This window comes from Periplaneta americana, chromosome 6, assembly GCF_040183065.1.
Source record: "Periplaneta americana isolate PAMFEO1 chromosome 6, P.americana_PAMFEO1_priV1, whole genome shotgun sequence".
In the NCBI taxonomy this organism is placed as follows: Eukaryota; Metazoa; Arthropoda; class Insecta; order Blattodea; family Blattidae; genus Periplaneta; species Periplaneta americana.
The window spans coordinates 118,067,839-118,093,892 of NC_091122.1; the positions used below are offsets into that span (position 1 = coordinate 118,067,839).

The window sequence follows — 26,054 nt, forward strand, 5'->3', positions numbered from 1 at the left end:
CATTTTCTTGTACAATATTAACTGTTGTTTTTCCTTGCTTCAGTAACAGTTTATATAATTAATTACATTATTGCATCAACCACCACCACCACCAATAATAATAAATATGTGTGTATGTGTTTCCAATGCTTACCAACTTCACTTGCGTGATTCGGGTTCTGCCTAATGTGGATAGATGACAGAACTGTGACCCATTTTCAAATTGCACACCACTTCGACTGGCCACGTTATAATAATAAATATAGTAATAATTTATTTTGCATATAACATCAGTCATAGTCTTTTGTTATTTCTTATATAACTCCAATGCAATTTGAGAGTACGAAGGTAAAAAAAAATGTATTTTGGGTGTATGCTAGCAAAAAAGATTGAATACCACTGGTTTAGAACACACTAACAAAAATTAATAACATAAACACGCCTTTAAAGAAATGTTCTTGATCATTCATGAAATTTATGTGCTAAAGAAACATGAATTTTTATCAAACTGCCTGTATCTTAAGAAAATTTCGAGACTTTCTTTTTTTAAATCCATTCTCCCAATTGTGTAATAATTCCCCAAAAGATTTTGAAATCAGTCGAGTAATGTTTTGGTAATAAGATATTTATTTCACAAAGTAAAAACATATTTAAACAGTATATCTAAAATAAATTACAACACTTATTGCTTTTTACTGCTTTCTGCGGTACATAAAATTGAAAACTAACCATGTCAAATATAAAACTTTACAAAATTTTATACAACACATGTTCGATCTTCTTTTACTGTTTCATGTGTTAAATATCTTTGGCAACTCTTTTTCTCTCCTTCATCCTCCATAATGTCCGCAAAAAATATCACTTATGTACATATATCACTGCCTTCATAGAACTTAAAAAAAATGTATATTAGTAATTACTGTAATTTAATAAATGTAATTAAAACAAGTGATTACCATGCTTGTCATTGGATTGAAAGTTCTTGGGTTCAAGCATGGCTAAGAGGAATGGAGTTTTAACAGACAATAATGCTTAAAAATGTTTAGTATACCTTCCTTTGCAAAATAGTAGAGTTATAATATGTAGAACATCTCTGACTAGACAAAATAACTAGTCAAATGCAGATGTTGAAAGTCAGGTCTCGACTCAAATTGCAAACATTTTATGCAGAACATCTCATGAATCTGTAAAGGCTTCTGATAAAATAGCAAACAAACTTAAAAAATGGAATGCGATGTGTCTTTGAAGAGCACAAAAAACAATATAGGAAACCATTATTATAAATTAATTATTTATAGTTACTATATATGCATAACAAAAATAAGTTTATGATCGTACAAAGCAAAGAGAGTGAGTGATTTGAAAATTCGTCCATAGAGTGAGTCTATAAAATCACTATTGAACAAACAGATCTTGTAGCTCCTGAACTGGCATTTCAGCAGTGATGGGTACCTCTCCTTCACTATTCCAGATCTTGTACTGACCAGACACACACTCAGATGCTGTGAACATAAAAAAAGATATAAGAATATTTATTGAACGAGTTTCAGCCAAAATGACTTATGAGTATTTAAAAAAACAACAACAAATATTTATACATATAAATAATTCATTGAAGTTAATAATATATTGCTATTGTTTTCGCCTATTTAGGCATCTTCAAGCATATCATCGTTGTTCCTGCAATAACTCCTATGTGCAAGATATACAATTTTCCAGTAGGAGGAAAAAACATTAATTCACCCTATGGCAGCCATATATAGGGAATTGTGAATTCTTACATTTTCGAAAGAAAGAAATATAATTACATATAATAATAATAATAATAATAATAATAATAATAATAATAATAATAATGTTTTATTTTCGCTGGCAGAGTTAAGGCCATAAGGCCTTCTCTTCCACTCAACCAGCCTTAATCAATACAATACATAAATTTAAATTACAAATATTTTCACTACACTTAAAAGGTTCTCCAGCAATAATCTTCACTACACATTTATTTAAATTTAGATAAATCTATAAGGTAAAGTAGTAACTTAATTTATGAGCTAATTTAATTCAATGAATTATAATTAATTTAATATTTGAGATAGCTAGTAAAATGATGAAAATTAATTTAATATAAGCTTACTAGGACTATGTTACAGGGAGAATATATATATTTCTATTTCTATAATGAGAATATTAATGTAATTGCCATTAGAGGTTTTGTAAATCTATTTAGAGAAATTAAAGATAATAATAAGAATGGACAGATGTTAGTTTCATTATAAGTAACAAATATTAATCAGCAATTCATCTGTTAAGTAAGAATTTATGTAATTTTGACCTAAATGAAGCTGTTGTCCAACAACCCCTTATATCACTCGGAAGCAAGTTCCAATTTCTAGCAACTGAAACTGTATAGGATGAAGAATATAAAGATGTCTTGTGGTAGGGTATAATGAGTAAATTGTTATAATGAGATCTTGTACTTAGCTGATGATATGCGGATATATTTTGAAAACGAGAAGCCAAATATATTGGGGTAGCGGTGCGCAGAATTTGAAATAAGAGAACAAGAGAATGCAGGGCTCGTCGATCGCTTAGCCTTAGCCAAGACAGAGTTTGGAAAGACGGGGAAACATGATCATACTTACGAATATTACAAATATAACGGACGCACGCATTATGCACACGTTGTAGCCTGTTGCTCAAATTTGCATTTAGGTTACTTAATATAATATCACAGTAGTCAAAGTGTGGCATCACGAGTGTTTGTACAAGGATTAATTTTAATTTATCAGGAAGAAAGTTCTTCAGTCGCTTTAATGAGTGAATAATGGAAAATATTTTTTTGGAAGTGTGATTCACTTGTTCATTCCATTCCAGGTGACAATCCATATAAATACCAAGGTTCTTCACAGTCGTACTGTATGGAATAGTAGTATTATTTACAATTATCGGTGGCAAATTTTGTTTGTCACACTTCGATCTTTGATGTTCTATTAAGATTGCCTGCGATTTACTTGTATTTAAATTAAGTCCGTGCGTTTTCGACCATATGGATATAGAATAGGAGATTTTATTATTTTGCTGTATCACTATTTAAGTTATTTAATAGAGCAAAAAGCTGAAAATCGATAAATATATCACATAGGAGTTATTGCAGGAACAACAACGATATATTTTTTTTTTATCCAATGCCACCAGGTTGTCTTTCGACATTTCTGGTCTTCTCTCCTGGCCGTGGCTTAGTTGTAACCCACTTCTGAAGTTGGGGCGCCTGGAAGGCGGAGTTACATTACCCCGATGATGTGTTAGGATGATTATGATAATGTAGTGCCAGGAGAGGTCTTAAATCTAAACTTAACCTAAATTCCAGACCATGGACGAATACTGGAATAATCCCCTTTTTTAAGGAAAAATTCCTGTGCTCTAACCGGGAATCGAACCCGGGACCTCATGAACTATAGCCAGAAGCTCTGGCCACTAGACCATGAGGCTGGTCATGAAAAAATAATAAGACTATATATTTAAAATATCTCGTGTGGTACATTAAAATTTTACTGATATTGGCATAATTATTAAATAGATAATTAAACAATCTTAAAATAAATATATTAAAACAATACATAAAAATTAAATAAATAAATAATAGTTGTGTTAATTATTGTTTTCAATTTAATTTACTTGTTTAATGGTTAAAATCAAACAGCATTCGAAATGTGTGCTGAGTTACCTGGGGGCTCACATTGAATTCTGTGAGGTAAGGTACTAAAACTTTGAGAGTTTTTCTTTCTATTGGCATCAATTTTATTTATGAGAATTTCATTAAACATAAGTTACATATGTTTAGAACTCGAAAGATCATTCGTAGTAACTCTGTACAAGCAGACAGTACTGCTACTGTCATATCTATCACCACAGCTCTACCATAATCATCATCCAGCACATTACTATCTCAAGATAATGTGAGTTATGCTTGGAAAAAAGAAAGTCCTCTTTCTGAACGAGATTGCTCCATGCAGAATTCACCGGCTATTTCTCACCCGCATCTATATTTAGGAAGTAGCACAATGGGTCAATATTATGGTCTTAAGTGTGCGTGGTCTTGTTCATCTTCCACCCACAATTAAAGATCATGGAAATTCATTATTATTTGGCAGTTTTTTGTTAGAGGTGTAATCTTTGTAGGAATACATTAACATATTTTCTTTCTTTTTTTCTTGTATTTAATAGCTGGTGGGCCTAAATTTCTTAACTAATAATCTTTACGCAAGCTACCATTCTATAAGCAATGTACCAAAATTAGATCACTGCAGTTCGCAGCATCGATATGCTCCTGTATTGGATGATGATTAATAAATGGTCGAATATTATGGTAGAAGAAATGGAAGTATCCATGGAAAACCTATCCATACACAATCTTTATTTACCACAAACTTAATTTATAATTTTAACCCAGGTCTGCAGCATGGGAAGCTAGATCCTTAGCTATTACACTTTTAAAGTATGCCCTTACATTAGCAGATCAACGCTTAGATAATTTCAAATAAGTCACTTTTATGCACCACTGAGTTGTAAATGTAATTGTTTTCATTCAACTGTAGATTTTGTACTTACTAATGGAACAGCGAACTTTATTAGCTGTTGAAATGATTATGGATTGTGGATCTATTCTTGTGTTGCTATAGGTGTGATCTGCCACCTTGAAATGTACCTAAAACAATGAAATCTGTGTTATATGGACCAGAATTATTTGTTTAACGCTACATTTTGTTAGTAATTAAAATATTTATAAACTGCAAAATTTTACACCATAAAAGAAGGTTATTTCCTAATATGATGACGGTTATGTCACTGTAACAAATATTTTAAATCCAATATTTCTCATGTTCTGAAAATTAAATTTCAAATTCTATCTATCAAGAGGCCCCATACTTTGCTTGAGAATTGCGTTAGGCCCTGGTAAAAGAGAGCATGCCAATATTTGGGATACTCCTCACAGCGGCAGACCTTGCATTGCACGAAGTCCTGACAATGTGCAGCATGCTAACAACATGGTTGTGGCTGACAAACGTGTAACAGTGAAAGAATTGTCACTCCAAGTTGGAATAGGAGAAGCAAGTGTGTGCAGAATATTGAAACAGTTGGGGTTAAAAAAGGTTTGTGCCAGGTGGGTTCCAAGGATGTTGACAGAAGCCCACAAAGAAACCCGAGAAACAGTGTGCAGCAAACTTTTGGACCAGTATGAGTATGATGGAGATGACTTTCTTGCAAGAATTGTGACAGGAGATGAAAAGATCACAGACCAGATCAGAAAACTTGGATGGACAACACTGAAACATCCGACTTACAGTCCTGATCTGGACCATGCGATTACCATCTCTTTGGTAAACTGAAGGAAGGAATCCCTTCGCGGAATGAGGTTTGAAGATGATGACTCCCTCGTGCATGCTGCTAAAGAGTGGCTCAGACGTGTTGTCCAGACTTTTACTATGCAAGTATACAGGCCCTCGTTCCACGGTGGCACAAGGCAGTTGAAAGGGACGGGGATTATGTGGAAGTGACAGTTTGTTCCTAAAGGATATATCTACATTCTGTGAAAATAGCAACGCTGTAGGATAAAAATATAATTTTTAAACAAATATTGTGCATGAAGTCAAGGAAGGCCAATGACATAATGTTCAGCGTTGGAAACCAACCACCATACAGTCATCTGTAATCGAACCTGGTCCTCTCTGGTAAAAGGTGTCAGTTAATTGAACTACTAATTGAATTTAGGTGACATCTCAGTTAATTTACCAGTGCACAGGAGTTGAGGCTGCGCTCCCAGCTAGGCAGAGTATCAGTGGTATCAGTTTGCTGTTTGTCTGTCTTCTTCTGTAACTTGCGTAGTTTGCAAATGGCGTTGAGTGTGGCAGTCAGTGTCTTGGTAGGAAACTTACTGCCCACGTTCCACACTAGCAGGTTGTCAGCCTGCACTGACACTGAGCCGACTGATGGACTCGGCTTCACGCTCATAACCTGGAGTCCAGAGAATGGAATGTGCACCTCCAGCTGTTGGAACTGGTTCTTCATGCCTGTCTGCAGCTGTAACTGCATGTGCACTGTTGCCAAGTTGTTGTTTACCTACAAGTGTAATGCTCTGTGTCAAAAATTGATAGCACATTCAGTATATCTCATTCTCTAAGATGATTACATCTGGAGGCAGTGAAAACCATAATGAATGTATGTAGATTAACAAACAGTCATATGACAGCTTTGCAATATTGAGATCCTGGAATCTCTGTCTTTTCCCCAATATTTAAACATTGATATTTAGAGCAAGAAGATTTATGCTTTGTCTTTTTAAAAATTATAGGCCTGCTTCATTATGCTCATTATTTTACAATAATTTATTGGTATAATACTGTACTTAGTTACTTTCAAATTATAGGCCTACATTGTTATTTTATTACTATAAGCAGTAACATGAGCTGCTGCTAGGAAGCCGAAAGGTACATACCAATGACAAAGGAAGATTGTAATAGAAAAAGAAGCATCATCTGCAGACCTCTGGAGAAAAAACTAAGAGACTATTGAAGTGCTTCGTGTGGAATGTGGCTTTGTACAGGACAGAAACAGAAAGTGAAAAGAAACTGCGAAGCATTTGAAATGTGGATATGGAGGAGGATGGAGCGTGTGAAATGGACAGGCAAAATAAGAAATCTTCCCTCACATTTATGACAATTAAAATTTTGATTCGAAGTATGAATTCAAGTAATAGCTATTCCTTTCGCATTATCTTGAACTTGATTTTCATTTATGTATACTGAGAAATACATTTTTGTTTCACAAGTTTAAAATAACGAAATACAGATAGACAGCACAAGTACTACGCATTTTTGAGAAACAAATTCATACTAAAAATCAGGGGCACGTGAAAATTTTGATACAAGTAAAATGTTAAACTGTTCACCAGTGGCGAAGCTAAAGTGTAAATATTGGGTAGAGCAGTTGTTTCTCGGCTTTTCTATCAAATCTTTTGTGACACAGACCATCAAAGTTGATAAAGCATCGTAAAAGGAACAATAAAGAAATATTTTTTTTAATCCAATGCCACCAGGTTGTCTTTTCGACATTTCTGGTCTTCTCTCCTGGCCTTGGCTTAGTTGTAAGCCACTTCTGAGGTTGGGGCGCCTGGAAGGCGGAGTTACATTACCCCGATGATATGATAGGATGATTATGATAATGTGGTGCCAGGAGAGGTCTTAAATCTAAACTTAACCTAAATTCCAGACCATGGACGAACACAGGAATAATCCCCTTTAAGGAAAAATTCCTGTGTTCTAACCGGGAATCGAACCCGGGACCTCATGAACTATAGCCAGAAGCTCTGACCACTAGACCATGAGGCTGGTGTAAGAACAATTGCAAAGTGCTTCATACAATAGTTGTTTAGTTTTTTTTTTTATGAGGAATGAGAAAACAACATAAAAAATGTAGGTTCCTATTTAAAAAAATTAAATTGACCTAAAATAACCATCACAATGTCCTCCAAATAAAACACGACAAATGGCATTTACTTTCCCCCATAATATAAAGCAACTTTATTCAAGACATTTATTTCTACAATGCTTAGTTTTGGAGATATTGTACAGTATCAACTTAAATGGTCCACTTTATAACCCATACATGTTTTACAACGAATAAATGTCAGAGATCGACACTCTAGTGAATACGCACTGTGAGTTTGAATGCCCCATGTATCGGTGGTTCAGTGAGATGTGGCAGACTGTAGTGGCAGAGTGGCTGGCTATTACAAGGTCGAAAGCGTAGTCTTGAAGACACTGCGGTATTCTCTACATTGGACACTTCAGGACTCACTGCCAGACCTCTGCCATCACTACCCGGTTGAGTGAGGTTCACACAGATCTCTGGGGCTGTACCTTCAACCTCCACCTTGCAGATCACAGATCCGTATACTTCTAACACATCCTGCACCTCACTGTGACTGAACTGGAAACACAAAGATTTCTTGCTAATGCACATCAAGTGCTAAGTTTTACTTCTCATCTTACACAAAACTGCATTGCTTTCAGTTTTATCAGGTTTTACTTAAATAAAAAAATCTATCCTGAATTTGTGTTTGCCTTAACTGTAAATACAACTTTAATGATTTACTGAGGTGCAAATATATGTTCTATAATGCCAAAAAATACCTAAATAACGTTAATAGCAATTTATTTTTTCATTTAACCACCATGGTGGTCCAGTGCTAACATGATGGACTTATAAGTCTATCATGCTATCAAAAAGGAGTGCGTTATATGGCAGTACAAATTTTTAATAGCCTCCCTATGAATATAAAAAATTAAACTCAAAACATAAGATTATTTAGAGCCAAATTAAAGAAGCATCTAATTTCTCACGCCTTCTATTCTGTAGGTGAATTTAAGACATTCAACAATGCTTCCTGAATATATATTTTAACTAGACTGTGACTATAATTAAGACTTTATAATACTATTAAGATTTTCTATCTTTTTTTTTTTTCTCATTTGACATATTCCATATTCTAGCTGTGAAACGATGTACGAACACTACAGAATGTAAATAAATACAATACAATACAATAAGCCATAGAGTCTGGGTGAATAATGGGAAAGACCCTGCTACTGAAAAAGAAACCTTTTTCCAATTTTATTAGGCCATACTAATGCAGTCAGCAACTCCTTTCTCTTTCCACCTCTGATATGTTTAAAAAAATTTGTAAAACGAAATAACCTTCCGTGTTGGTAACTACTTTCATGGTAAATACCTATGGATGACTATACTTGATCCTTCACCTCCTATTCCTCATCCCAAATTTTAAGACTCCACCAAATGCTTCAAACCACAATATTAATTTGTTCTTCTCTGAGATGAGTTGCAGACGCCATTGATATGGGCCTATTGCAGTATCTGAAATTCTGACGTGGACAACAGATTGTCTGTAAACTTTACCTTGAGTCCTTCAGTTCGGGGACAGGGTTCTTTGACATGTCATAAATCTTTATGATGGACCCCTAACTTTCCTTCCCTTCTGAAGGAAGGAACCCGTACTATGGATTTTTACTGTCCTTAAAAATCCATTAACCTATGCCATGTCTGAACCCACGAATAAGAAACAGACCAACAAGAATGACTCTGTTCGAGATAAAAAGTGGTCATTTTGTGTAAACTATATAAAAATGAAGGCAGCCGGGTATCTCAGTTAGTAGAGTAACTGGTTACAGTCTGGTAGATTCTGGATAGTGGGGGATTTTTCTTGTTTTCAAAACTTCCGGAACAATTCAATTTATTTATTAAGCATTTAGTAATTAATACCATAAACTTCGGTAATAAGTACAAATCATATAGAAACAAACGTAATCGACAAATATAAAGTTATAAAGCAATATCAATATTAAAATACTCATTCAAAGTATAAATTATCATGTACGTATTTACACATTTTTCTTTTAAATAATTCAATTCCATATTTTGTATTTCAAGAAGACGTATTCTATAATTTATATTCATAATATTTTAATCATTTCGTATTTCCTCATTTCTTTGGTGTTAAGTATTCTAATTTTTCATGGTCGAAGTTATTCAATTTATTTTTGTTATATTTGTTGTAAATCATCAAGGACCCTACAAACAGAAATCTATTATCATTATGGATAAATGAAAACTATTAAATTTAAAGTTCCTGACTTCAAACCCAGCTAACAATGATGTATTTTCACCGGGGATTAAAATCAACAACACTTTTTTCAAAAGAGAAGTAACCATTATTGTAAATTGTGTGTTATTCTGTGTCTATAGGCAAGCCTCGGAAGGTCAGATAGCGAAAAAAAATAGTATTTTTTAGCATAGATTTATAACATACCAGTACAAAAGAACCTAACACAAAATATCAGCTAATTGTTCCTCCTGGAACATTATTTATAAAATATAAAGAAATAATCCACAAAATTTTACCTGCATACATCTTATTTCTTCTTTGATATGAATAACAACTTGTGATTTTCCTTTATGTGGTCCAGGATTCCAAAATGGTTGCTGCAATTTCAAAATAAGTTTGAAAGTTTTTCATGAAAATAAATGTTGATATACAGCATATGATTTCACCTTGTTCTCGACCGTTTCTTATATATAATGTTGTTCTTTAATAATTTACACAATTTAAAACCCTCCATATAAATTAATCATTGTTTTAAGTAAGTCCAATTTACGGAATATATACATGGAGATTGCATAACATCACAAAGAGACTAACTATTAAAAATGAAGAACAAAATCTCTTATGTGAATCTATTATTTCAGAAATCCAAAGAATTTTGATAATGGTGTTGTTCTTGTCTTCAAAATGATGAGTTCTAGTAACTTCTTGCAAATTCCTTGTTTCATTTAAGATGGTAGCATTAATATGACCATTTCTTGTTCAATAAGGGTGTTTTTCACTTAGGAATTTCATCGTGCAGTAATCTCTCTTGCTTCTACACAGTGATATTAATGAATTGACTTTAAAACTTTAATACATATAAATACATGTGTGTCTTTGTAGAGGGGTGCGGGGGAGGGCACTGTCTCTAGCTATATTTCACGTACAGTAAAACCTCTGTTAACTGAAATAAAGAGGGCTGACTGCAATTTCCGATAATAAATGTAATTCATTTTTTAGAATTAAGAGGTTAGAAACTGACTCATAATGTGTGTACACGAAAGCATCATGTGTATTAAAAAAATTTTATACAATGGATACAGTAAGTACAGTATTACCAATTCTAAATACGATTCTTCAGTACTTCTTTAAGAAAAAGTCCGAAATTTTCTTTTGGGTTTTTTGTTCGCATCTTTTTCTGGCAGAAGTGTCACGTGTGCTTATTGCTAGGAGTGGGTTTAGCCGGTTTGGATAAACAATAGGACATGTTGTTGTTCTCGCACATATTCTTTTGACCTGCTTAGTAACAACTACTTGTTTTCAGAACTGCTACTTTTTTGCCCATAAATTGTTGAAATTAAAAATAATTGAGTGTATCATACACAAATTTTGTATTTCATAAATACAGTATATAGCATAACTTTTTAATTTATTTACAAAAATTCAGTTATACGACTAACATGTTTCAGTTAAACCAGTTTTCAGTTAACAGAGTTTTTACTGTAAATACATTATAACAATTATGCAATGCATATATTATTAATATGACGTCTTTCAAGTATTGTTTGGTGCACCATTTCTGTCTAAATCGTATAATGTCTCTCTCCTGCTTTTGATTTGCTAGAAAAATTTTGGGAATCTATTACTGCCCAATTACTGCTAATATTCTGCGCATTTCTTTTGTAAGGTCTTACTTCATCGAGTTTTCTACCTCATTTTTATCTTATTACATGATTCTGTGCACCTCTTTCATTTAAAATCCAAATTTAAATATTTATCTTATACTTTCGTAATAGTAACTAACATGTCCCTTTTCGATAAAACCATAAATATCACAACAGAATTACTTTGAAAAATTAAAAAAAAAAATGGGGAAGGAAGGACTTTATGAAGTCTAAGAAGACCGGTACATCTGAATCGAATAATTGTGTAGTGATAACAGAAATTCTGATTATTCAGTCCGTTTCTCTTCCTCATTATAAATTCCAATTTGTGACTCAAGAGGACTCTTAGCTAGATGAGTACCAAAGAAATTTACTTCAGTAATAAAAGAAACTATAAAACAAAATATAGCTATATACCTTTGCCTTTCCTTTACCCGTTGGATTGATGAGCTGTGTTGTGAGGGCTGGATTTGTACACATGACATTTCCAAAAGGCATACACGTGTTTACAAACTGGTGAAGCTGCATTGTTAGTGCTGGAGTCTGTACAAACAACATAGAAACTTCAGAAAGAAGAAAGTAAATGCCATAATATACTTGCTTACAAATGGCTTTTAGAGAACCCGGAGGTTTATTGCTGCCCTCACATAAGTCTGCCATCGGTCCCTATCCTGAGCAAGATTAATCTAGTCCTTAGCATATCCTAACTCCATCAAATCCATTTTAATATTATCTATGCCTCGGCCTCCCCAAAGGTCTCTTTCCCTCAGGTCTCCCAACTAACACACTATATGCATTTCTGGATTCATCCATATGTGCTAAATGCCCTGCCCATCTCAAACGTCTGGATTTAATGTTCCTAATTATGTTACGTGAAGAATACAACATGTGCAGTTTTGCGTTGTGTAACTTTCTCCATTCTCCTGTAACTTCATCCCTTATTCCTTTGGTGTGATTGCACCAAAGAATCATTCCCATTTCGAGGCTTATGTTGGTTTCGTAACAAGCTCTTTTTTACGGTAATAGGTTGTTAGACCTTCGTCCAACCCCCAGGCTGGAGGATCATCCCTTATCGGCTGTTCATGACTGCTTATTCAATATATAGAGGGTCGTACTGAAAGTCATGAGTAGACTTCGTGGAATTGCCACGAGAATCGCAAGGTTTCCTGCTCACGCGGTATAGACTGTATGAGAAGGGGGCGTGCAAAGGATGGAGTATGCCTCTGATGTAAACACTGAGCAGTGTACTGAGGTTACAATAAAACCTGTATCCTGCATTCAAGAAATATAATTAATGATCACTGAAGTAGGAAATGTATAAACATGTAAATACACTATTATAGTGAGATTTATTAACTCTTAAAATTTAATGTAAGGTACTTGTATCATTCTTGAATGTGTGCATTGCAGTGAAGAGTTACGTACATTTTGAGTGACTACAAAGCAATCTACTCCGATGGTCACTTAAACAGTTTTTATATTGGGAAATGTATGTTCAACATCACACGATGTAATACATGTATATTTGAAGAACAGAAAGTTACTACTTTTTAGTACACCAACTTCAGACGTCTTGTCGTGACCTGATAGTACATAATTTATAATACGAAATTGTGAATAGGCAGAATTTTTAGCAATAATGTTTCTCAACTTACATTTCACTCTTTCTGAAATTAGTGAAGTGTTATTTTGGATAACGGTTTGTGATACTTTATCCACTATATTAAGGGCTTCTGAGAGTTGTAGTTTAGACGATTCTAACAGGGTGATTCTTTTGGACACGATTTTAAAATTAGAATCAATGAACAGAATATCTTCCAATAGCTGTTCAGAAGGCAATGATTTTACAGCTGCAACAGCGGAACTGTCTGTGCTGTCCAATGCATCAATTACCTCCATTATTTTGCCGTAATATTCTGCATAATAATTAACAGAATCCAACCACGTTTTCCAACGGGTCAAGACTGGTTGTGGGGGTAAGGGTATTCCAGGGGCAATTGTTTGTAACAGCAACACTCTTATTGTAGTATGTTTGATTGAATTGTTGTCTGCACTGAACAAATGTTAAGCTTTGACTATTCCAACCACAGTAATGCAAAAACAAGTGCTTACATAGGTATACATTAGCTGTAGCTGCTCTATCTATTTGGACTGGTCACAACTCTTAACATGAACTGCTTATACTACGAGACCGGGCGGTCGCTCACCTCCTCTATACTACCGTACATCGGCAACCTGATTGCATGCTGCGTGTGGCAATTCAACGAAGTCTAGTCATGAGCTATAATTCCAATTTCAAGAATGTAACAAAAACGATTATATGATCATAATCTACAGACTTTACACTATGTATTGACACTGTGACGTCATTAACTTCTATCATGTGACCACAGGCAATGTTTGCAAAATGGTCGACAACTATGGTTTGTTCGACAACATGCTGTCATTAAATTCCTTGTTAAAGAACAAAAATCTGCTGCTGAAATCCATCTCAAACTTCAGCGTGCATACGGAGATGTGTGCATGGGCTCCAGCAGTGTTAGGAGATGGGTGAAACATTTTGAGATGGGAACGAGAGCATCCAAGATGAGCCTCGTAGTGGTCACTCTCGAACTACCTCCACAGAATGCAACAAGGAAAGAGTTGATGAGTTTTGGGATGCATTTTGGTTGAATTTCTTGAACCTGGACAGACCATAAATGCTGTCTGCTATATTCAGACAGTTTTGAAGCTCCATCGTGCATTGCGCGAGAAATGCCCTGGAAAGATCATCCTGCAACATGATAATGCGTGGCCTCATACTGATTGTGTCACTGTGGAAAAAATCAGAACATTTGGGTGGGAAACTCTTCCGCAACTCCCTACAGTCCCGACTTGGCACCCTCCGACTACAATCTTTTCAGTTCTGTAAAGGAGCAGCTGCGAGGCCAATGCTACGAGATGCTGGAGAATATCCGGAAAGCAGTGTGTCAGTGTCTTCGGGAAGAGAAACGGACTTCTACAGGAAGAGAATTTTCAAACTTACAGAACGGCGGGGAAAAATGTGTGCAAAGAAATGGAGACTATGTTGAAAAGTGACAGGAAAGTCTGTAGATTAAGATGATGTACCTGGATTGTCTAAAAAATAAAAATTAAGATTTATAACAATGGATTGCTCATGACTTCCAGTATGACCCTCGTATTTGCAGCTATCCTCCAGATCTGGAGGCCGTCTCCTCTATCCGCAATCTGAGGACGTGCCGTATAGTGGTGATAGGGATCCACAATACATGGAAATGGCATAATATACTTTTTAATACTTAATGACCCAAATGCACTGGCTTTATAAACCTCACCAGGACTTCTACATTTGAAACATATCATCTTCAGTGATGTCCAGCCCATCCTCTAAACCCACTGTGTGTGAGAAATACTAAGAGCAAGAGAGTTAATGGCTTCATTGCCAAGAACTCAGCATTAGTTACCAATACATTTGCAACATCTTCTTTCTTGTTATTAGTAAAGTTTGGATAAATTAGCTGTATCAAGATAGGCATCTTTGGTCCGAGCTTTTTGTTGACAAAGATTAACTAGTTGTCGTGTGTCCCCCAACCGACAATAGTGACTATGTATGTGTATTCAGTTCTTATCGGCTGATTTTTTAGCTAGCGAGTGGGGAGTGCTCTTCCCAGCAGGTAGAGTTTTAGCCAGTGGAAGGGAGTAGTGTTTACTTAGTCTGAAGCAAGTCAAGGCCCTATCCTATACAGCCTATCCTGATACAGCTACTTTATCCGAACTTAGTTATTACCAATGATGTCATGCTGGAGGTTAAGGAAACACATTGTGACAGTCCAAGGATAGCTTCCACTGCTGTTGACACACTTGGCCTGAAACAAAGTAAAATATCTCTCTAGTTTTACATCACTAATAACCTACGTATTCAAATATTCAGTCATCACTGAATTACTGTTGATATTATGCTTGTTGCTATTATTTTAAGAAATCCTTGATTAACTTTTGGTTATTCTTTTTATTTTTAAGTTAAATTAGTGAATCGAATATTACAAATACATTCAAGGCATTTTGAATTTACTTCACTTAGTTGTTTCAAAACTTGTGCACCTACAAATCAGCAAGTGAAACATCTGATTTGTTTTGGCTTGTGTATGCCTCCTGTGGCATAAGTGGCAAAGCACAGTAAATTAGGCCACGATTCTCCATTACAACAATTGGCCATAGTCTCTTGTTCTCCGTTACATTTATTTCAAATGTTGGATACAAGGCAGGTTTGTTGCTTTTGTCCCTAGATTCTACGAATATCCCTGAAATAAAAAATGTTTTATTAAAATATGACGGGGATTTTTTTCCCTAGAAAAATTATGTAATGAGAATGACGAAGATGGGTAAAGTTAAAGTGACAAGTGCAGTTCAATAATATCTGAAAAGAAAAACATTGAGCAAGCTAAAAAACATGTATAATGAAGCAATTAACTTACATGCACTTTTGAAAAGTGTTTATAACATCGATGTTTAATTACATTAGAAAAAATGGAGAAAATGTAATGTTCTAAGCATTTGATTGATTAATTAATTATATCGGTAATATAGACGAAATTGTCTTATACAGAAATGTCTCCTACTGAATACTGTTTCCTTTTTCACATTATGGCTATAATCTGCTAAAACTACTAAAACCTTGGTGATAAAAGAACTATGTACGACTGTATTTAAATATTTCTGCTGACCTACCTGCATCTGCAAGGCCGACTTCCATGCGTAGAGCGTTCACAAATGATTTATTTGGTGGTATACCTACATATGAACCTCCTGACATAGATTTGCAGCAAGCTTCAACTGTAGGGAAGCATCTATAATAACACAAAGTTAAATTATATAGACAGTTAAAATCTGTATATTGGGCCAATAGACTCACCCATGCAGAAAATATTTTTATAATTCAGGGTATCTGCAGAGTATTTATTTTAGGAGCTATACAGAGTGATTCAGGAGGAAAGTGCCATACATTGAGAGTGATAATATGGGCGATTCTAAAGGAAAACCGTTATATAAACATGTCTTATTCTCAACAGTTTTGGAGGAAACCAACAGAAACCAGGAGGAATGGAAACAGTGAAGATGATAGTAAATTAAGAGATTGTTACCTGTATGTTGTATTTAATTGTCCATTTCTCTTTACATAATATGTTAAAAAATGCTATCGTCAGCTTCAATACATGTTGCAGCTCGTGTAGCCAGATGTCATGTTGCTAATTTCAGCTGGTTCGGACATTCCTTAATGTGATCACGAGCATTTAAAATACAGGCAAAGAATTGCTCCTTTGTTTCCATTTTTCGTTTGTAAACTTAGTTTTTCAGTCAACTCCATAAATAATAATCCAATGGTGTGACAAGAAATGACCACTGCGACCAATCCAATGTCCAGGATAGGTTTCATTGAGGTAATGAATCACTGGCCAGCTGGAATGCGTAAGAGCCCCATCTTGTTGAAAGTACATACCAGTCCATGTTGCCATAAGAATATCCTCCAAGTACTGTGATAAATGATAACACATGCAAGTGGCCAACATGACAAAGACAATAGTAGGTATACAACTTAATGTAATTCTGGTTGCATCTGCATCAATTTAAGCAATTATGCGGAGAAGACTCATGCTTTTTATTTTCAAATAGTTTCTCGAAAACCATTAAGAATAAGACAAAATGTTTTTCCTTTAAAACTGTCGACCTGGTTGGCGAGTTGGTTTAGCGCTGGCCTTCTATACCCAAGGTTGCGGGTTCGATCCCGGGCCAGCTCGATATCACGTGTGCTTAAATGCGACAGGCTCATGTCAGTAGATTTACTGGCATGTAAAAGAACTCCTGCAGACAAAATTCCGACACATCCGGTGACGCTGATATAACCTCTGCAGTTGCGAGCGTCGTTAAATAAAACATAACATTTTTTTTTTTTTTTTAACTGCCCATACTATCACCATCACCCCACAATGTATAGCCTTTTCACCCTGAATTTACATGTATATTTTAGGAGACAAGCACATGGTGTTTTTGGAAGAAAGCATGCTTCTGTATTAGCGTTGTTTAGTCAACTGCCCGAAGACAGGTTGACATCTCCTAAGTGACACCAGTAAGCCATCACTCGTGATACAACTAAGCCAGGAGATAATAAGATAGTGTAGCCAGTTTCTTTCCCCCTCTCTTGCATACATCGCTGACTAGCAACATACTACACTAATCAGATTTATTAATGTAAGGCTTTAAAGTATAAAGATTATTTGGTAATTTCATAGAAGACGTGCACCTGGTTGAATGTATTACCAACTTTCTTTATTTTAGAGTTTAATGTTAGTGATTTTTATATGTTAGTTATAGTTGTCATTTGTTCTAGAATTTGTCAGTTCTTGGTTGCTCTATAATTCTTCTGTTAGTTTCATTCTCATATAATCTTCATGAACGGTGTCACATAATCTTGAGTATTCTCTTACAACTTCTACTAATCGCTCCATGCTTGATTGCTTTCACACCAACTCTGCAGAGGAAACTGTGTCCCTCGCACAACCAAACCGTATCTTATTGTTTACAGGGGTAGGTTGCCCCCCTGCTGCACTGCGCTGGGCTGCCTTCAATATGCTGCAGGCGTAACCCTTATCACAGTCCTCGACTTTCCGTCACTTATCTATTCCCTCTTACAGCCAAATCCACTCAGAATTTCTGTCCTCCGCTTCCTATCATCTATTCCCTCATCTAACTCACTCTAACCTTGTCCACAGTCTTCGGACTCGTTATATACTTATAGCTATAGACGTATTTGACCACGTCATGCAGAATGCCGTATCAGGTTAAATAAAATAAATCAAGTAATATGAAACTTTCCTGACACGCTATGATCTAGGCTGACACTGAACCACAATAACAGTCTGTACGCGTGTACACACATCACAGCTAACGTTTGCCGCTTATCCTTTCGCATAGGATGCTCATACATTTTCCGACATCTGTATGGATATGGAGGCCTGATTACTGTTACGTACTTTCAAGAAATTCATTCCAAGATCTGTTTCCTATGGAGACATTAATCGTTAAAAATATTAGCTACATAAATTAACATTATTAAATACGTCGCATATGAACTACAAACTTGCCGTGAAAATAATGGTTCAGACGTTTCTTTATGTATAGATATAATCCAAATTGCTCTTAACCTCATTTTTGTATACACTGGCACTGCCCAAATTTCATTTTCAGACTTCCAGCGTCGCCAACTCGATTCTTAAAAATCCGCTAAGATACAGTGCAGAAACCGCTAAATTGCTATATTGCCAATGTAAAAATAAGATTATTTTACCGCTTTGAGTGTTAAAAAACCGCTAAATCCTATATGAGCATACAAATTTCATAAATTTTACCCGCTAAAGTAACTCTGAAAAACGATAGATCTAGCGGGAAAACCGCTAAAATGGCAATACAGCCCCAGTAGTCACATAATGACGTCATGTTTGTTTACATTTTTTATGCATTGCGATACCAATGACCTGCTTTAAAATTTCTCTACTATACCTATGTACAAAATCAATTCCCATTACCATTTTTATGATGCATCAGTTGACGACCATGTAACGTGTGTGTGTGTGTGTGTGTGTGTGTTTTTTTCTCGATGGTCTTGATTCGAAACAAGAGGGTCATGTTTTTCCCTCACCAGGGATGTTGTTAAGCCGTAGGAAATTTTCCACTTGAGGAAAAAATTTGTACAAAAATTTTAAGTTAAGTGAGAAAAATTTTAATGCTCACAAATCGTGGGAAATCATTAGGTTTCTCTCTACTTTTTATTTCCTTGAATCTATCTACCTATAGACGCATTTATTCGAATATGCTGTGATCGAAATTGCCAACTATTAAGTTGCAGTTTCTCACTATTTCTCAAACGCTCTTGTTTCAATTTTAGATGTACTCACACTGACATATTCATTTTACATACATTGTTTTTAGGTCTAGAAGTCTTATTACACAACAAAAATTAAGCATATCTTCTGTTTGTGCTCATACGTAATCAGAGTTATAACTTATTATTCACAATTTCGAGAAATTTGAGTTCTTCTATTGGATGTAATCATAATCGATTGTGACGTATAAATTTCGACCAATACATGGCTTCGGATTTGGCAACGAGTTAGAAAGAGTGAGATATAGAGTGGCCATTGCGCCGCCATGTTTGAAGAAAAGTGAACGACCGTCCGCCATTAACTTAAGCGCCCAAAACAAAGTGGGCGTGGCGATAAGTTAAATTGCATCGCCAGGTGTCAAAATTTCCTTAGCATAAATCAGTTAATTGAAGTAGAAAAACCTAGTAATTCGTCAAATATGTGCTAGTAACTTAATCTAAAATAAAGACTTTATGTACGCTAAATTCAAAACACTTGAGCTATTCCTAGAAGGAATAACCTAAGCAAAATTGTCATGTACGTATGACAAGAAGCACAGTCTAAAACTTACAGTCGCGCAACTTCAACACTTTTTTTGCCAACATTCGCGACACTAGCGCCCAAGCGGCAGGCAAGGCACTGGTCATAGGGTTGATACAGCCAGCACGTGCTTTAAAGGGATGCGAGATGTTATAATAACGTTTTAATCATGCGTCGGAATAAAGGCAATGTGTGCAATGACGAAAATTGCAGTAACAAGTTTAAATCTCCGAATTTGTCGTTCTTCAGATTCCCTAAAGACCAAGAGAAAATCATAACTCAGTCATAACCAATAATCCACGTTGTAGATAGCCTACGTATTGTGTTCTATAAAACATTTATTAGTTATCGGTTACCTATTTGTATGTCAGGAAGAACAGTTTAAATAAAAACAAAGTAAATACCTGTTACAGTATATTATTTTTTTGCAGAGATCATATGTGTAAATGTGTAACCATTCCGATTTTGGATAATGTATCTACAGTTTTTAATGCAAGTAATTCCATAATTTTTGTATTCGTGCTTTTTTCTTTATATTTTTCAAAAGTTGAATATTATATTGCATTCAAGTAGGGATTATGGTGTTAACTTTTTCAAGAATTCATGGCGTATTATAATCCTTATGCAAAATATTCACTTCTTGAATAAATCCAGACTGTGTCGATAAATTTCTGATGTGTTGGTGTAGATACGTGTGGCAGACGTATTAAGTTCTCAAGAAATAAAAGGGCCTTTTTAAATTTAATATAAAAAGCAATCTTTCTGTAATAACTTGCATGACTGTTATTGGTGTTGATTTTACATTACCAGTGATTATTTGAGCCGTTCAGAGCAGAATTAGGTAATGAGGTTTAAAGTAAAAATTCTGTAAAATACAGCGCAAAGTAGCAATTAATATATCCTTCGTGCTATTCACTGACTACTAATAGTTTAAATAAATTCAATATTAACTGCTACTTTGCGCTGTATTTTACAGAATGTTTACTTTAACCCTCATGACCCATTTTTGACTTACACCACTTCTGCTCTGAAAATAAAATTAGGCCTACATTTTCTGAGTTAATTGAAGTTACAATTTTTTTCAACAATTCATTTGTTCTCACCTACGTCATATTAACAGTAAGTGCATGTAAATTACGTATTATATAGGTAAAAAAAGGTAAAGGTATCCCCGTAACATGCCATGAAGGCACTTGGGGGGCATGGAGGTAGAGCCCCATGCTTTCCATGACCTCGGCACTAGAATGAGGTGGTATGGTCGGCACCACGCTCTGACCGCCTTTTACCCCCGGGAAAGACCCGGTACTCAATTTTATAGGAGGCTGAGTGAACCTCGGGGCCGTTCTGAAAGTTTGGCAACAAGAAAAAATCCCGTCAGCACCTGGGATCGAACTCCGGACCTTCCAATCCGTAGCCAGCTGCTCTACCAACTGAGCTACCCGGCCGCCATCATATAGGTAGGGTAAGTTAAAATTAAGCTTATTTGTGAAAACTGGAAATGTAATGTAAAATGCGGTAAACTTTCCATAACAATTTTAAACCATAATATCAGCACTAATAGCGACTCAAAATAATAATAAAAACATGAAAAAATAATGAACTTCATAAATCAATGTCTGTCAAATTAAGGTTTAAATCTTCCCCTTTTTTATTTTTAAGTTTACCTCAGCGGCCGAGTTTACCCCAATTTGCGGTATGGAAAATAGTTAATTTCTCAGGAAATAGGGAGAGGAGTTCACCACGCGATGTACCCTACGAGATATGCCCTACAATTTTGACTCTTCTCACAGGAAATATAGAGTTCCAATGATTTATAAATATATTTAGGAATGAATTGAATTAACCGTCCACGTACAAACAATTATATTATTTCAAACCATGACACGTGATCAGGGCCATGATTCAGTTGTAAGGAGCAGAAAGAATTACATTTATTCCCAGCTTCTGAAACTTGTAGATTAACTGCGTGTGAAATTCTTCCAGGATTCTAAGATAGAATTAGTAAGAACCATATACACTTATTGTATAGCATAAAAATATAAAATAAATTACGCAAAACCCGTTTTCTGATGTGTTATCATATGTCGTGTGCACACTTTTAACTTGCCTGCCGCTAGAGGGCTACTGTCGCGCCAGCTGTCAAATGTTGGCATAATTTATACGTATGAGTTGCGTGACTGTATCTATTAGACTGTGACAAGAAGCCTAGCAAATATACTGAAGAAAATATTAATATTCCTAGTTTCTTTTAAATGCGACCCGCAAGATTGCCTATAAAAGAACGAGTATGATTCGGTTGATTTTATTAAATTGTTTTCCCATTCTCTACACGTTGCAAAACTATGGAAGTAGGCCCTAACTCTAACTGTAGCAAACACCTTTTACCCCCAAGCTTGTAATTTGAGTAAAACTAAAGTCGACCTGAGCAGTCACATATCTCTTGACCTCAAGATTGCGATGCGCGAAAGTGTTCAATTTCGGGTCGAGGAACAGCGCTCCTAGTGAGTCTAGGTTAAACTATAAAAGGTCTTTGGTGCTCGGGCCTGTATATTTATTTTTATATCCCACCCTTTCCAGCTGCAGGTTACTTGCGACAGAGATAACAGCGGTGAGTAACTCGCTCTGGAGTTCAGATTAACAAAATTCACCTGCCAAAATGTCTGGCACCCACTTTTTTGTACTTCTGCGTTCCATATCGTTCAACGCCATCAGAGATTAATGTCATAATATCATGCAGGCTTGTATCGTCATTAGCTCCTACTCCGCGGGCAAAGTAAAGCACATTGCACTTATCTCAAATGTATAGCTTATCGATATAGAGCAGTAAATTCTGGTATAAATTCAGTAGTACGGATAGTAACACATAAACAGTTTCCTCCACAGTAACTTAAAGTGAGCGAAAGGTACTTACATTACGTATGCTAAATTATTATTAGAACGAAATACTGTATTCACAAATAAAAAAGTGTCTACATAAAAATTCAGTTTCAAGTTGTGTTAATTATAATTAATGTTAATGATCTGTATTTCCTTTTCAAGCAATTTAAAATATGCAATTCTAGGCTAAAAAGCAACATTACTATTGCATATAAAATGTATCTTTACTGAGCGTTTGTAAAGGAATAGACGACAGAGCTGGGGTGATATTGATGTGGACGACAATAAGAATAAAAGATGACAACGATGAGGAGAAATACAGTAGTTACTACCATAAGTAACAACTTAACCACAACTTTTCGTTCACAGATACAACGTCCACTCTACATTAGGACCTACGTCCATTTTATTAGCTGCCTAATGTCTGTAAGTAATAAAATATCTCCTCAATTTTTACAGTTAAACATAGTCAATGGAATTGTGCTTTAAAAAATCTTTGCGGTTATACAGTGGACTATATGCACTTTCCTTAGAAAAGACGAAAGTATATTCCAGCATTTGAAAATTACAGCACAAGGAATAAACTTGGACTTAAAGCTACAATTAATCTTCGTGGAATTCAAAATTAGTGCAATAAAAGCCGCTCAAGGATCGTTCCGAAATAGTATGGTAAAGGGATGTCTTTTTCGTTAAAACATTTGGCGTCACGCAGTGAATCTTAGACTTCAAAAATATTTCATAAATAATATAATTCGCATTGGCTTTTGTCGCCTTCTGATCTTTCCTCTTGTTTCATTCAAAGATTTAGAAGATAATTTAGACCAAATAGCAGACAGTTGTGAAGATGATGTCCAAGATCTTTTTGCATACATTGACAAAACATATGCAAGAGACTGAAGAGGGCTAGCTCCAAGATTTTCGCCCGCACTTTGGAATGTCTATGGACAAAAGAAATGTTAAAATCTTATGTTTTATTTAACGACGCTCGCAACTGCAGAGGTTATATCAGCTTCGTCGGATGTGCCGGAATTTTGTCCCGCAGGAGTTCTTTTACATGCCAGTAAATCTACTGAAATGAGCCTGTCGCATTTAGGCACACGTGATATCGAGCTGGCCCGGGATCGAACCCGCAACCTTGGGCATAGAAGGCCAGCGCTATATTAACTCGCCAACCAGGTCGACTGGCCAAGAGACAAATAGAGTGAACAGTACTAATAAATTATGTGGAAGTGTGGCACATCCGTTTTCAAAAAAAATCATTAGAACACATCATTCAAACTTTCGGACGTTTTAGAACACATTGAAAAAATCGTCCGGAATTACGAGTACAAACGGCGATTCTACAGTTATCCGCGCGACACGTAAACATCAGATACCTTGATGAGAGAGAGATGGAACGGAGAAAAATTCTCTCTGGCGCCGGGATTTGAACCCGGGTTTTCAGCTCTCCGTGCTGATGCTTTAACCACTAAGCCACGCCGGATACAATCCCGACACCGTTGAGAATCGTCTCAGATTAAGCTCCATCTCTTGGGTTCCCTCTGGTGGCCGCCCTCTGCACTACGTCATAGATGTCTATGCACGCAGGACCGAAGTCCATACATGTGTAGAGGTGCACTCAGATGAGTGACTGGTTGGCCATCACTTTGTGATTTAAAGACGGCGCCCATACCGTCGGACCCCGGCCAACCAGTCACTCATCTGAGTGCACCTCTACACATGTATGGACTTCGGTCCTGCGTGCATAGACATCTATGACGTAGTGCAGAGGGCGGCCACCAGAGGGAACCCAAGAGATGGAGCTTAATCTGAGACGATTCTCAACGGTGTCGGGATTGTATCCGGCGTGGCTTAGTGGTTAAAGCATCAGCACGGAGAGCTGAAAACCCGGGTTCAAATCCCGGCGCCGGAGAGAATTTTTCTCCGTTCCATCTCTCTCTCATCATCTGAGAAAGCAGAATATCTGCATGGAAATATCATATGTACTTCGGTACATCAAAATAAATATCAGATACCTTGTTAAAAATGTAGTCTACATCCTGAAGCAACGGTAACTAAAACAAATTGTGGGTAGATATCAAACATACTGTAAACATAACAACATTAACCTGTATTTGAAAATCATAAGCTACAAAATTAAATTGTATTCGGTAGAACCACAAGAAGAAAGAGAACATTAATAGCTAATGTTGAGAAGTCATCATGTTCATAGCTGTGAACATCAATATTGCTTCCACTTTCATCTTGGAACACGTGAACTTTGATTCACAGAATTTCTTCGTAGACCAAGAGTTGAGCACGGGTAAACCGTGGTCCTCCAGCCGACTACCTGTACAGCAGTAAGCCCACTAGCCTACCCGCGGTCCTCGTGAACTCTTGCTTCAGAGTTCGAACTCGCGGCAATGAACTCTAGCCCAACAGAGACCGAGACCGCTAGCCCGCGGAGCCCAAGCAGACCTGCCTGCGAACCGCAGCGATTCTTTCACAGTTCGCTTCTTTACTTTATGCATAATATTTCTGTAGCATAAATAATCTTATTCATTTGGGAATAGTACCTCAAGTTTCAAACAATAGTCCCATACCTGGGTTGGGTGAAAAGAATTTTAGTACATCACGTTATTGTTTTACATCGAAGCTCCATAGTATAAGAATTATTTCATACTTCATATAATTTTCCTTTATTAATTGTAAAATATTTTTCATTTGTTTTAGTAAGACAACATTAATTCTGTCATTAACAAAGGGATTGGAATACCGCATATTTTATTTCAAGATACAAAGTTACACAACATGAATTATGGTACAAATTGCACAATTAAATTATTAAATCGTATCCACATATGAGACCTAAATAAGAAAATGTCATATTTCAAGCGTATGATATATTCATATAGGTACGTACGTTTGTATAATTTGTATTCGATACATTCCGTTTGGTGAAATCGCACAGAAAGAAATTCACCTTGTTTAAATTGTTAGCCTACTTACTTATAAATGGCGTTCACAGAAACCGGCCCTCACATAAGCCACCATCGGTCCCTATCCTGAGGTAAATTAATCCAGCCCGTAGCATCACATCCCACCTCTCTCAAATCCATTTTAATATTACCCTCCCATCTATGTCTCGGCTTATCCAAAGTGTAGAGCTCTGAAATACACAACACAGTATGACGAAATGATATTGTTACGTTTTCATGGTTACCAAATACCTTTACGGCTATGGACATCTATTTCAATCGATGGATTTAATATCGTGCTAATTGTGACTTGATTAGTGGTTAACAAAGCGCGTGAAATGTGAGAAGGATCAATCTACATCTGTAACAAATATCTAAAAGTAACGCTGTGACGTAGGTATAGCCTACAATGTGATCGTAATCAAGTCTTCAGATAATTCAAGCAAGGCATGGCATGGATCCT

At 35.9% G+C, this 26,054-nt stretch overlaps 1 protein-coding gene and 1 non-coding gene across 5 annotated transcripts; one reads left to right on the top strand and one right to left on the bottom strand.

Moving 5' to 3' along the window:
* Positions 1–366: 366 nt before the first annotated feature.
* On the bottom strand, positions 367–18,680 carry LOC138701677 (AP-5 complex subunit mu-1-like). 4 transcript variants are annotated; one of them, XM_069828824.1, is made up of 10 exons: positions 18,644–18,680; positions 16,030–16,148; positions 15,407–15,602; positions 15,089–15,167; positions 11,719–11,844; positions 9,955–10,035; positions 7,693–7,965; positions 5,770–6,096; positions 4,588–4,684; positions 367–1,481 (listed from the first exon to the last, which is right to left on the bottom strand). In XM_069828824.1, the coding sequence occupies exons 2-10, from the start codon at positions 16,112–16,114 to the stop codon at positions 1,375–1,377; spliced, it is 1,371 nt and encodes a 456-aa protein (XP_069684925.1). In that variant the 5' UTR covers positions 16,115–16,148; positions 18,644–18,680; the 3' UTR covers positions 367–1,374. The 4 variants fall into 4 exon arrangements, with proteins under 4 accessions (XP_069684925.1, XP_069684922.1, XP_069684923.1 ...); XM_069828821.1 differs by lacking the exon at positions 18,644–18,680 and adding an exon at positions 18,441–18,595; XM_069828822.1 differs by lacking the exon at positions 18,644–18,680 and adding an exon at positions 18,501–18,562.
* A 5,794-nt stretch (positions 18,681–24,474) lies between these two features.
* TRNAS-GGA (transfer RNA serine (anticodon GGA)) lies at positions 24,475–24,546 on the top strand. The gene has a single exon. It is a non-coding gene; the product is annotated as a tRNA-Ser (tRNA).
* Positions 24,547–26,054: the final 1,508 nt, after the last annotated feature.

What these genes read in the sequence shown, in the direction of transcription:
- LOC138701677 (XM_069828821.1), bottom strand. Translation starts at nt 18,505, where the DNA reads ATGAGGTTAAGAGCAATTTGGATTATATCTATACATAAAGAAACGTCT. An exon ending in GATGTTTCACTTGCTGATTT is followed by an intron (nt 15,168 to 15,406) that starts GTAGGTGCACAA and finishes ACTTTGTTTCAG; the next exon opens with GCCAAGTGTGTCAACAGCAG. An exon ending in TAAAGTTCGCTGTTCCATTA is followed by an intron (nt 1,482 to 4,587) that starts GTAAGTACAAAA and finishes TTATGTTCACAG; the next exon opens with CATCTGAGTGTGTGTCTGGT.